Below are 12956 nucleotides of genomic sequence, written 5' to 3'. Positions count from 1 at the left end.
TTGCAAGTCATGTATCTGATAAGGGGTTAATATCTAAAGTATGTAAGGAACTAATATAACTTAGTAGCAAAAAGCCCCCAAATAATCCAGTGAAAAAATTGGGCTAAGGACCTGAATAGACATTTTTCCAAAGAAGATATTCAGATGGCCAACAGGTACACGAAAAGGTGCTCAACATCACTAGTCATTAGGAAAATGCAAATCAAAACCACAGTGAGCATCACCTCACACATGTTAGAATGGCTGTTTTCAAAAAGACAAGAGATAGCAAGTGTTGACAAGGATGTAGAGAAAAGGGAACACTTATACACTGCTGGTGGAATTGTGAAGTGGTGCAGTCACTATGGAAAACCATATGGAGGTTCCTCAAAAAATTAAAAATAGAACCACCATATGATCCAGCAATCCTACTTCTGGGTATATATCCAAAGGAAGTGAAATCAATATCTCAAGAGATATCTGCACCCCCATGTTCATTGCAGCATTATTCACAATAGCCAAGATATAGAAACAAGTAAGTGTCTGTTGATGGATGAATGGATAAATAAAATGTATGTATATACAATGCAGTATTATTCAGCCATGAGAAAGAAGGAAATCCTGCCATTTGTGACAACATGGATGAATCTGGAGGGCATTATGCTAAGTGAAAGAAGCCAGACAGAAGAACAGACTAGCGTGGTGGTTGCCAGGGCCTGGGAGCTGCAGAACGTGGGTCAAACTTTTAGTTATAAGATGAATAAATTCTGAGGATCTAACTATACTGGGGACAGAACTGTACTGACTATAGTTAATAATGTGTGACTATAGTTAATAAAACGGTGTTGTATACTTGAAATTTGCTAAGAGTGTAGATATTAAGCGTTCTCACCAAAAAACCCCAGCTATGTGAGGTGACGGACATGTTAATTTATTTGACTATGATGATCATTTCACGGTGTATACATCTATCAAATCATCACATTTACACTTTAAATATATGCAATTTTTTGGTCATTATACCTCAATTAAAAAAACTTTCAAGTAAAAAATAAAGCAGATTAGACATTTCAGAAGAGAAGATCAGCAAACTTTTGAAGATATAGTAATGCAAACTATCCAAAATGAAACAGAGAGGAGAAGCACTGAAAAGAAAATGCAAAGCATCAGTGAGATGTGCGCTGATGTGAAGCAGACCAATATGGATGTGATTGGAGTCCCTGAAGGAAATGAGAGAAAGGAGGGGACAGAAAAAAATATTTTAAGAAATAATGGTTCAAAATTCTGAATTTGATGATTTTTTTTTTTTTTTGCTGAGGAAGATTAGCCCTGAGCTAACAGCTGTGCCAATCTTCCTCTACTTTATATGTGGGTCACCATCACAGCATGGCTGACGAGTGGTGTAGGTCCATGCCCAGAATCTGAACCCGCGAACCCGGGCTGCCGAAGTGGAATGTGCCAGACTTAACAACTAGGCCATGGGGCCAGCCCCTAAATTTGATGGTCTTTAAAGAGGGGTAAAAAATTATGTGCTGAGGAACAAAACTGGGAATGACAGCAGACTTTTTGTTGGAAACAATACAAGCCAAAAGACATAGGATCAACATCTTTCAAATAAAATATTGTCACCCCAGAAATCTACACTCAGAGAAATTATCTTTCAAAATCAGAGGAAAAATAAAGATTTATTAAAGTATACAAAATCTGAAAGAGTCTGACCTACACTACAAGAAATGTTAAAGGAAGTTCTTCAGGCAGAAGGAACATGATACCAGGTGGAAATCTGGATCTGCGCAAAATAGGGAAGAGCACCAGAAAGGGCGACTACGTGAGTAAATATAAAAGACTTAAAAAGTGCTTAAATCTCTTCAAAAGTTAATTGCTGTTAAAAGCAAAGATAATAACATGCGTCAAAAGACTCAATATTGTTAAGATGTCAGTTTTCTCCAGATTGAACAACAGACTCAATGCCATCCTAACCAAAATCCCAGCAGGAGTGTTTCAGAAATTGACAAACTGATTATAAAATTTATATGGAAATGCAAGGGACCTAGAATAGCTAAAAGCAACTTTGAAAAAGCAGAAGAATGTCAGAAGACATGCACTCCCTAACTTGGAGACCTGTTATGAAGGCACAGTAGTTAAGATAGTGTGACATTGACATGGAGAAAGTCACACAGACCAATGGAACAGAATGGAGCCACAAACACAGGGTCCACTGACTTTTGATAACGGTGCAAAGTCTTTCAGTGGATAAAAGATAGTTATTTAAACAAAGGGTACTGGAGCAATTGAATAACCACATGTGCAAAAATGAACAGTGACCCCTACCTCACACCATATACAGAAATTACTCAAAATGCATCACAGACTTAAATGCAAAAGTTAAAGCTATAAAACTTCTAGAGAAAAACGTAAGAGAAATCTTTGTGACCCTGGGTTAGGCAAAGAATTCTTAGATAGGTTATCAAAAGCACAATTCATATAAGAAGAAATTGATAAATTAAACTTTATTAAAATGAAGAACTTATGCTCTTTGAATGATACTGTTTAGAAAGTGAAAATACAAGCCAGATACTGAGAGAAAATGTTTGCAAATCATATATCTGATAAAGGACTTATACAGAATATGTAGAGAACTCTCAATACTCAAGAAAAACAACTTTAAAAAATGCTAAAGATCTGAACAGACACTTTCCCAATGATGATATATGGATGGCAAAGAAAAAAAAAAAGATGCTGAGTATCATTACTTATGATGTTTACTACTGTATTTGGGAAAACCTAGTTTTTCACCTCCTGTATGTCACTCCTTTACTTTCACACAGAATGCTTTCCTTCTGACACTTCTGGTCACCAAATGTGGGGGTTTTCCCCCTCCCCAAGGGAGGGGGAAATCCTCCACGATCCCACCTGGGTGTCCTACAGTTGAACTCAATTCTGACACTCTCTACCTAGAGATAGCTCCAGATCCCACAGTGAAGTGCTCAGCCCCCAAGACTGCTCCTCCACTTCAGATGCCAATCATAAGTAGTAGGTTCTCAGGTTACCTACACTTCTGTCCCACTTGTATAAATCAGGGTTCCCACAATCCCCTCCTCAGGTTTGATAATTTGCTAGAGCAGATCACAGAACTCAGGAAAACACTGACTTAACATTGACCAGTTTATTAAAGGATATGCTAAAGGATACAGATAAACAGCCACATGAAGAGACACACAGGGCGAGGTTTGGGAGGGTCCCGAGCACAGGAGCTTCTGTCCTCATGGAGTTGGGGTGCGTCACCTCCCAGTGTGGATGTGTTCACCAGCCTGGAAGCTCCCTGAACCCCGTACTATTGGGATTTTATGGAGGCGTCCTCATGTAGGCATGATCTATCATTAACTCTATTTCCAGCTCCTCTCCCCTCTCTGAAGGATGGGGGTGGAGCTGAGAATTCCAAGCTTCTAATCATGGCTTGGTCCTTCTGGTGACCAGCCCCCATCCAGGAGCCGACCTAGAGTTGCCCCAATAGAAGAAAAGGTGCCGCTAGTGCTCTTCTCACTTAGGAAATTACAAGGGTTTTAGGAGCCCTATACTGGAACCAGGGGCAGAGACCAGTATGTACATTCTATTTTCTCACCACTGCGCACCTGTTAGAATGGCTAAGATGAAAAGACTCACCATACCAAACGTGGGAGAGGATGTGGAGGAAGCTGGGACTCTCGTACACAGCTGGTGGGAATGTAAAATGGCACAACCCTTTGGGAAACAGTTTAGCAGTTTTGTGAGACGTTAGGCATACCCCACCCAGACGACACATCCCGGCCGCTGCCCCTCCCACCTCCGACGCCTCCACACGGGGCACTGTCACCCGAACCCCGCCAGAGATTAAGTAAAAGAAGCACGTCTGCCAAATTTCGTAACAGAAACACTGTCTCAAGTTGGTGTAAATATTTAAAAATTAAATGTCCAATGAAATTATCTTTGCTCTATTAAAAAGGTAAAAAAAAAAATGTAGCTTTCTTGCTGAAATCTGTGCACCTTTTGGAGTTTTTCTTATATATCTTTGTATTATTTTATAATTTTTATTTGTTAAATTTCTACCTAGTCCATGAATTGTATTTTAAAATGGTCTTTGAAGTCAATGAATGTGCATGATTGCTTTTGTTAAAAATCTCTGTGTATACAAAAACTATTTGTATCCTGCAGGATCCTGGGAAGCTGATTGAAATTGAATGCCTGGAGTATGAATTAGAAGCTTTAAGACTTGAAAATAAAATTAAAATCTATATCCGAGCGGCTGTTGAGGTAAATATTGAGTAGGAGGCAGAGTACACACTTGAACTGTTTGCAGATTTCTTGTAAGTTGTGAGAGTTGAGTCTGTACCAGGTTTGAGGGTGCTGGGACATCGCAGGGACCCCACTTCTGGCCTCACCATGGGTCTGCCACTGGCTCCTGTGTGACAGGGGCTTGAGGCCAGCCCCATGTGCCTCAGTTTCCCACCTGTGAACACGGCCTCTCTGGCAGGAACTCCAGGAGCCTGGATGGCACCTGAGCCACCAGGGCCAGCCACCATCATCCTCTGTGGCATGGAGCATGGCCCCCACGGCTGCCAGGGCCACCTTGGCCTCATGGGTGTGTTGGGGTCACGCAGCCCGTGTGCTGGCCTGAAGGCTGGGGGCTGGGATGAGACCTTCCTCCAGCCGAGCCCTCCTGAGCCTGTGTGGAACTGCTCTCCCCACCCCCCACGCACACTTGCCCTTGGTGAAAGCCACCCTCTCCCCGTGAGGGCCCTTTACCAGCCTGAGTCACGTCCAGGAAGGCAAAAGTCACCCCCTTCCGTAGTGTAGGGCCATCAGCCTCACTGGGCCTAGAAACTCCAGGTGCTCTGGGGATGTGGTGAGGTCATTGCAAGGGATGAGGGGCAGTTGGGGATACAGGGGTAGGGAGAAGAGGGACTCCAAGGGTTGATAGGGAGGCGGGAACCCCCCGGGGTTGGGTGGGGAGGCGGTGACCCTGGGGTGCATGGGGTGGTGGGTGGGGACCCCAGGTGGGTGGGGAAGTGAGGGCCCCGGGGTGTGTGGGGAAGCGGGTGGGGTCCCTGGGGATGGGTGGGGAGGCAGGTCCAGAGGAGTCCCACCAGGAGGTGCCGTGCTGAGCTCACTGCAACCACTCTTCCCCATTTGCCCCATTTGGAAGCCAGAGACTTGTTTAGAACGTTCCATCTGTAGTTAGAGAGGAGGCAGCTGTCTTGGTGACGAGTTGGCACAGCAGCAGCCGTCTAGACATGATGGCAAAGAGTTAGCGACGACGTGAGCTCAGCTCCACTCTGGTGTCTGTTTATCTAACGCAGTAGGTCTGGACCAGCTGCCACTGCCAGAAAAGGAATCCGGAGATCATTGAGACTGTGTTTTCATAAGAATTTTAAAGCTTTAAAAAAGGAACAGAAAGCTATTGAAGCAGAGTAGTGGCGGCTGGTGCTGATCTGGGGCCGAGGCGGGCGCTCCCTGGGATTAGCTCATGGAACTGGCCGGGTTGTCCACGCCCCACGTCACCCACCTGGCCTGTGCTGTGAGCACTCTGCAGGGAGATAAGCCGCCGGCCAGGGGCTCTGGGCTCCAAGCCCTCAGCGGGCCCTCCGTGCACATTCATGGCCCCCTGGCAGATGTTGCTGTCCTTTTGGGCTTGCTCACGTGGCTGCCGCACCAGTGCTGCACTGCTCCAGGGAGGGCTCTGACTGCTGACGGCCACGTGCCGCTCCCCGGTGCATGGTCGGCACTTATAAATGTTGTTTAGAGGATGATTTATAGAGAACACTTTGTCCCCCACGTTTGATCATAAACTGCAACAGAGGCAGTTGTGCATGTGGTGCGGGGGGCTGCCTGGCTGTGACATGGTCCCTCTGCCTCTGCCTCTGCCTGCTGAGGACCTCAGAGGCTGGGGGCTTTTCAGGGGGCACCGGTTGGAGGGGCTTCGGGCATCGGTTCTTGAGGCTTTCACGGACTCATCTTAGTAGCCAGGTAGCACGGAGTCGTGAGTCCCAAGCCTGGCCTGGACCCATGGCCCAGGAGCAGTGTGAGGAGAGGCCCCGAGCATGCTGGAAGCCAGAGCCATGGGACGTGGCCAAGATTAGAACCGTGGGCAGCCCTGTGGGCTCTGAGGAAGGGGTGGAGCTGGTGAGGCTGGTTCCACAGGTCCTGAAGGCAGGGACCAGAGCCTGTCTGCTGGGAAGGGTGCGTGTAGCGCAGCCAGGAGGAGATGTTGTTTGGTTAGTAAATGTAATGAGACATAGGCCCCAATAAATATGTAGGACCAAGGAACAAGCAGGCTTGGATCAAATCAGTTCACGGAAGAGAGACACTCGCATGGCTGTGCAGAGCCCATTCCAAGCCTTTTAAGGAAGTGTCTTGTAAGGCAACCAGTCCCTCGTAGAAAAGATCACACAGACCATTTCCACAGACACACTCAGACCGTGGGCCCTGCCCACCTGCTGCCTCCTAGCCTTCATGCTTCCTGGGCTCGGGCATGCGCAGCAGGCCTGATAACTGGTACTCGTCTCTCAGTCTGGTCAACGTCTTTTGTGCAGACCCAGCTGAATATAATACGGAGACTTGACATTACGCTCCAGCGAGCCATCCGCCTGGGCGACCCCCGGGTCATCCAGGTGGTGTGCACCACGCAGTGGAACACATGTCTGCCTCTGCTGCAGCACAACCTGAGGCACCACCTGCGGAAGCCGCTGACCAGCATCGTGGAGGTCCTGGAGAAGGTGGACAGGTAGCTGTGTGCCTCTGTCCTGGGCTGTCCCCTCAGAGAGGGGTGGTGCATGGGCTGGAGAGGGCTAGGGCAGGGTCCTTCAGCACCATAAGGGGTAAGGATGAAATCCAACTCATTTTCCCGAAAAGTGATGCAAACAGGAAAAGCCCCCTGTGTTCAAACAGGGCTTGAATGGCTGTTGAGTGATAAAGCCGTCCGTGTGCCCTGAGCAGGGTTAGGCTGCCCTTCACCACTTGCTAATGTAAAGTTAGAGCAGCCTGCATCCCCTTACCGAGGGCCTGCGAGCCTGTGGGGACAGCACAGCCATGAGGCTCAGGTCACCTGTGCCCCACAAGGTGGCTCCACAGGGTGGCCCAGAGCTCGCCATGAAGCCTGCATCCACTCCCCTGGTGTCTGCAATACTCACAGGTCAGGGTGAGCAGCACGGTTCCCCGGCCAGCGCTGAGATGATCAAGACCATGTGCCTGCTGCCCTCACTGGGTCTGAGTCGTTCATCACACACTTGCTAAGCACTGACCCTGGAAACACGCAGTGAAGGGGCATGGCCAAAGCACCTACATACAGGTCTACACTCCCACCTACGTCTACACCCACACCTACATCTACACCCACACCTACACCTGCACCTACATCTACACCCACACTCACACTCGCACCTGCACCTACACCGGCACCTACATCTACACCCAAACTCACACTCACACTCGCACCTGCACCTACACCTGCACCTACATCTACACCCAGCAAGGCAGAAGGCCAGTAAGGCAGAGAGAGGGGAGAGAAGAGAGGGAAGGGATGCTCCTTTGGGTGGGTGATCCCAGCTGACCCCCAAGAAGCTGACCTTCAGTCAGAGCCCAGACTGAAGGGAGGGAACTGGGGACTGAGGAAGGTGAAGCCCCAGGAGCTGAGCTCTGGGCACAGGCTAGAAGGAGGGCTTGTCGATGCCCCGGAGACGTGGGTTATCCTGAGGTGGGGTGGGCATCCGAGAGGCTGGAATGGAGGAGGGGTCTTGAGGTGTCAAATAATTGTTCTGCTGCTGTTGATAACAGCCTGTGCACAAAGCTGGCGGCAGGAGTTTGGGCAAGAGATGACGGTGGAGGAGGTGAGCTGGCTTGGCAAATGTGCGTCTGGAGCATGGGGAATAGGGGGCTGTAGAGCAGTGACCGGGAGGTCTCCTTGGGCTCCAGAAAGGGAGCAAGCCCAAAGTGGCACCCCATTTGAGGTCAGGAAGGCAGAGGGACCCTCAAAAGGCCGAGAAGGAAGGGGCAAGGCAGTGGGAGGAGGACGTGGGTCCCAGCCAGTGGAGAAAGGGCTTGTCGGGAGGGGTCCTGGGCTGCTGCGGGCTGAGAGTGACGCCAGGCAGGCGCAGGGCCTGTTGGAGCAGGCACAGGAGAGAAGGCATGGGGTGGGACAACTGGGAAAGTGCCATCCTGGCGGGGGCCATGAGTGGGTGAAGCCACTGCCTGTTTCTCGGTTCCTCAGTGTCTTCTGTTTTGTCCTGGCGTGGTGTCACAGCACATGGAGATGCTGCAGAAGATCCCCCCGCAGACAAGGGGAATCAATCCTGCAGGGCGAGCAGATGTGTGGGAATGGCCTCCTATTACTCCATTTTCTGGGAGAAGTAAGAAGTGAGAGAGAGGCTGGGAGACGGGGACTGGGAGTCTGGGCAGAGAAGAGAAGGTGTAGAGGATCACCCAGGAGAGCAGGTGCCAGCAGCAGGAGGGCCTCGAGACTGGGCGCAGATTGCAGGGAGGGGTGTGGGGAGAGCCACCCTGCCCCATCCGCTCCTGTGAATGATTAAGTGTGGTTTTGTCACCTTCGTGAGCCCCCTGATGGGGGAAGGAGGCCTAGTCGTCAGCGGGCAAGGGGAGTGCACCAGCGTCCTCAGGACCCTTCATTTCCTGGCCTGAGGTCTTGTCTGTGTGAAGATGCGTCTCTCTTCAAATCTGGAGATTTTTACCCTTTTAAAAAACAGTTTCTCCTTCTGGAATTCCACTCGGATGTATGGGGAGCTTCTCGTCCATGCTTCGAGGCCCTCACTTCCCCATCCCTCCATCTTCACATCCTCCCGGTCCTGTGCCCTGTGCGCAGTCACACTGAGTTCTGACAGATTTCCTCCGTTCTATTGGCTCTCAGTTATTTTACAATTCTGGAATTGTTTCTTCTCCTCTTTAGTCTATCTTTTTTTAATTTTAATGACTTTATTTCTCATTTCCAAAAATATCCTTTTAGTTGTTTTCATATTTACCTGATTTTTAAAAAATAACTTCTAGTTGCCCTCTTTTTCTCTGATAATTCTGTTCCTGATCAACTTTATTGAGATATAATTGCATACAATAGACTGCACACATTTTAAATGTCCAGTTTTCTGAGTTGTTTTTATCATGGATGGGGGTTGAATTTTGTCAGATATTTCTTCTGCAGCTATTAAAATGATCATGTGAATTTTCTCTTTTCTTCTTTGATATGGTGAGTTACACAGATTGATTTTTGAGGGTTGAACCAACCTTGCATCTTGTACGTGGTCCTGAGATATTCACTTTCTTATGTATTGCCAGGTTTGATTTCCTAGTGTTTTGTTAAAGATTTTTATGTGTATGTTCCTGAGGATGTTGACCTGCAATTTTCTTCTTTTGTAATATCTTTGTCGGGTTTTGATGTCAAGGTGATGCTGACTTTGTAAAATCAATTGGGAAGTTGGGTAGTGTTCTTTTTCCTTTGCTTTCTGAAGGATTTGTGTAATATTGGTGCTGTTTTCCTTAAATGTTTGATAGAATCCAGTGAAGCTCTCTGGCCCCGGGGTGGTGCTGTGTGGTTGTATTTTGGTAGAAGGTTTGCGAGCTGACACACACTCTCTGGGGGTTGAACACTGAGGAGTTCCTGCCGGCAGCTGAAGGCACAGTCCTTCCTTCTTGAAGGAGTCTGTGCTGCTCATGTCAGCATCCATCATATTGGCTGATGCTTTGGCTCAGGTCTGTGGTCTCCCCATTTCTTGTCTGTTTGTTCCAACAATTGCTGAGAGGGGAGTGTGGAGCCCAGCTCTGACTGCGGGTCCACTCCCGCTCTCTGTAGCCCTCTCAGCTTTGCTCAGTGTGCTTTGGAACCTGTGTAACACGCTTGGGCTTGTGGTCTTCTTGTGACCTCTTGGTCTCTGGTGACTCCGTTGTCTGGAGGCCTCCTGTGCTGGATGTTAATAGAGCCTCCCAGTTCCTTGTGCTCGCTATTGCACGGCATTTCTTCTTCCATCCTTTCAACTCTCATCCTCTGTGTATCTTTAAAGTGTAAACCACAGCTGTTAAGTGAGTGTCTTGCCAACAATATATATCCCAGTTTTCCTTTTTTATCTAGTATGTCAATCTCTGACTTTTAACTGGAGTGTCTAGTCTCTTTGCATTTAGTGTAATTTGAATTTGTCAAATCTCATTATTTGTTTCCACTTGCTGCTCATTCCCTGCCTTCTTTGAGGTTAATGGGACTTTTTAAAGAATTTTATGTTATTTCCTCTATTGGCTTCTTTGTTTCTCAGCTATACCTCCGGCAGGAGGTGGGGAGGGGGTTGCTCTAGGGCTAAATATACCTCCTCACTCACCGGAGTCGTGTAAGGCCGGTGCTGCACCTCTGCCCACTTCACAAGCGTAAACCCCTGTGAGGCTGCGCTCCGTCCACCCACCCACTCTCTCTGTGCAGCTGTTTTCATGTCTTTTACTTCTAGATATATGATAAACCGCATCTCATACAGTGCGGTTGTTTTGCTTTTAGCAGCCAGTGGTTTTTTTTTAGGAAAATTGCAGAGAAAACAATCGTCTCTTGCATTTATCCACGTCTTTACCAGTCCCACTGGCTCTTCTCTCTCCTCCACAGATCCGAGTTTCCATCTGGTGTTATTTCAGCCTGAAGGACTTCCTTTGTTTTTTCCTGCAATGCGTGACTGCTTGTGATGAATTCTTTCAGCTTTTGTTGATCTGAAAATGACTTTGCCTCACCCTTGTTTTTGAATAATATTTTCACTGGTTATTGGATTCTGGGTTTACAGACATTTTTCTTCTTTAAATGCTTTTTTTTTTTTTGGTGAGGAAGATTAGCCTTGGGCTAACATCCATTGCCAATCTTCCTCTTTTTGCTTGAGGAAGATGGTCCCTGAGCTAACATCTGTGCCAGTCTTCCTCCGCCACAGCCTGGCTTGATGAATGGTGTGCGGGTCCGCCCCCAGGATTCGAACCTTTGAACCCCGGGCCGCCGAAGCAGAGCATGTGAACTTAACCACTACACCATCAGGCTGGCCCCTCTTCTTTAAACACTTTGAAAAGGTTGTTTTATTTTCTTCTGGTCTTTCTAGTTTTTGATAAAAAGTCAAGAATTATTTCAGCATGGTTCTCTTGGATGTGACATGTGTTTCCCTCCTTTCTGTTTTCGAGTTTCTGTCTCCAACTGTTGTTTTCAGCCTTTGGATTATGGTATTCCTTGGAGCCTTTTTTTTTTTTTTTTTTTGTGAGGAAGATCAACCCTGAGCTAACATCTATTGCCAATCCTCCTCCTTTTTTTTTTCCCTTTTTCTCCCCAAGGCCCCAGTAGATAGTTGTATGTCATAGTTGCATATCCTTCTAGTTGCTGTGTGTGGGACATGGCCTCAGCATGGCCGGACAAGCGGTGCGTCGGTGCGCACCCGGATGCGAACCCGGGCCGCCAGTAGTGGAGCGCGCGCACTCAACCGCTAAGCCACGGGGCCAGCCCCTCCTTGGAGCCTTTTTTAAAAATCCCACTTGGGGTTTGCTGAAATACCAGATATGTAAGATGATGTTTTTGTCAGATCGTCAGATTCGTTTCTGCTTCATTGTCACTCTCTTTTCCTTCCGGGACTCCAGCTACACATGTGCTGGAACATTGACTGTTGTCCCACAGGTCCCCAAGGCACGGTTCCTTGCCTCGGTTCACCTGTTGCAATCTGTTCTTCTGACTGGATAATTTCTGTTGATCTGTTTTCAGGTTCACTGACTCTTTTCTTCTACCTTCTCCAATCTGCGGGTAAGCTCAACTGGGAATTTTTTCATTTCAGTTATTATAGTTTTTCACTCTATTATTTCCATTTTTTGTAGTTTCTACTTCTCTGCTGAGATTCCCTATCTGTTCACTCATTAGTATTGTTTTCCTTCTGCTTTTTGAACATATTTATATTTGTATTATTAATACCTGCATTAAAGGATTTGTCTGCTAAACCCAACATCTGGCCCGTCTTATGTCCTGACTGTGGGTTACATTTTTCTGTTTCCCCACATAACTAATAATTTTTTATTGTGTACAGTGCACTGTGCAGTCTCTGGATTCTGTTATCTTTAGAAAAGTGTTGATCCTTGTTCTAGGAGGCAGTCAATTACTGGCTGGGAATTGGCTTCATGTGTTGTTGGGGCCGTACCTCTGGAATGTCAAGGTGTTTCCCAGCCTGTCTCAATGGGCCACGACCTCTACACCGCGTCACACCTGTGATCTCAGCAGGCTCTGACTTTCGGTTTTCTTTGGGCGGGTCTAGAGCAGGCCTTCCTCCACGGGGTGGCCCTTCCTCCTAGGGTGAGACGCCTCCGTGGAGTCTCGGGGGGATGTCCAGAACGTCAGTGAGCCACTCACCAGGTCTCTTCCCTCTGGCTGGGCCAACTTTCTGTAGCCTGCAGCGCGGCATGGCCTCTGGCGTCTCTGGTATCCAGTATTACTTCTCCAGCCTGGAGCAGTCTCACCCTGTACGTGTGCAGCCCAGCCCTTGGTCACGGGTTCTCCGAGAGCCCACACACAGACTTCTCGGGCCCTGTGCAAAGCCTGTCCCTCCATCCCTGCGTGCAGACTCCAGCTGCTTCGGCAGCCCGTGCTCTGGTCTCTGCTTCCAGGGCTCACGGGGCCTGTGCTCTCCCTTCTGTGCCTCAGGAAGCGGTCCCAGGCGGAGCTGGCAGTCACGGGCTCATGCCTGACTTTCCTTCTCCAGGGGCTGCGGTCTTGTGCTCGGAGCCCAGTGCCTGAAACGGCTGCCTCGAGTTACCTGGTCCAGCCTGTGGTTGTTATATGCATGGCAGACTTACTTGATCACAGGTGCAAGCAGAAGTAACTCTGAAATTACTCATTCTGAGTCCTTTTCAGCTGGTCCCATTTGTCCTGTTTTGGCGGGTATGGATTCCCTCATTCAAATCTGCTCTGCTGACTCACCGTCATCACGGTGGTCTCCGGGAGGGAGCGG

The 12956-nt window shown here is 48.1% G+C and overlaps 1 protein-coding gene across 1 annotated transcript in view; it reads left to right on the top strand.

The window, feature by feature from the left end:
- CFAP46 (cilia and flagella associated protein 46) overlaps positions 1-12956 on the top strand; it is a 130522-nt gene that overhangs the window by 23777 nt on the left and 93789 nt on the right. The window contains 2 exon segments of the mRNA XM_087433025.1: positions 4171-4269; positions 6549-6739. Coding sequence (XP_087289151.1) covers positions 4171-4269; positions 6549-6739 — 290 coding nt within the window.

This window comes from Ceratotherium simum, chromosome 6, assembly GCF_057802395.1.
Source record: "Ceratotherium simum simum isolate JZ-2026a chromosome 6, ASM5780239v1, whole genome shotgun sequence".
NCBI lineage: Eukaryota > Metazoa > Chordata > Mammalia > Perissodactyla > Rhinocerotidae > Ceratotherium > Ceratotherium simum.
This window is presented reverse-complemented; position numbering and strand designations above follow the sequence as displayed.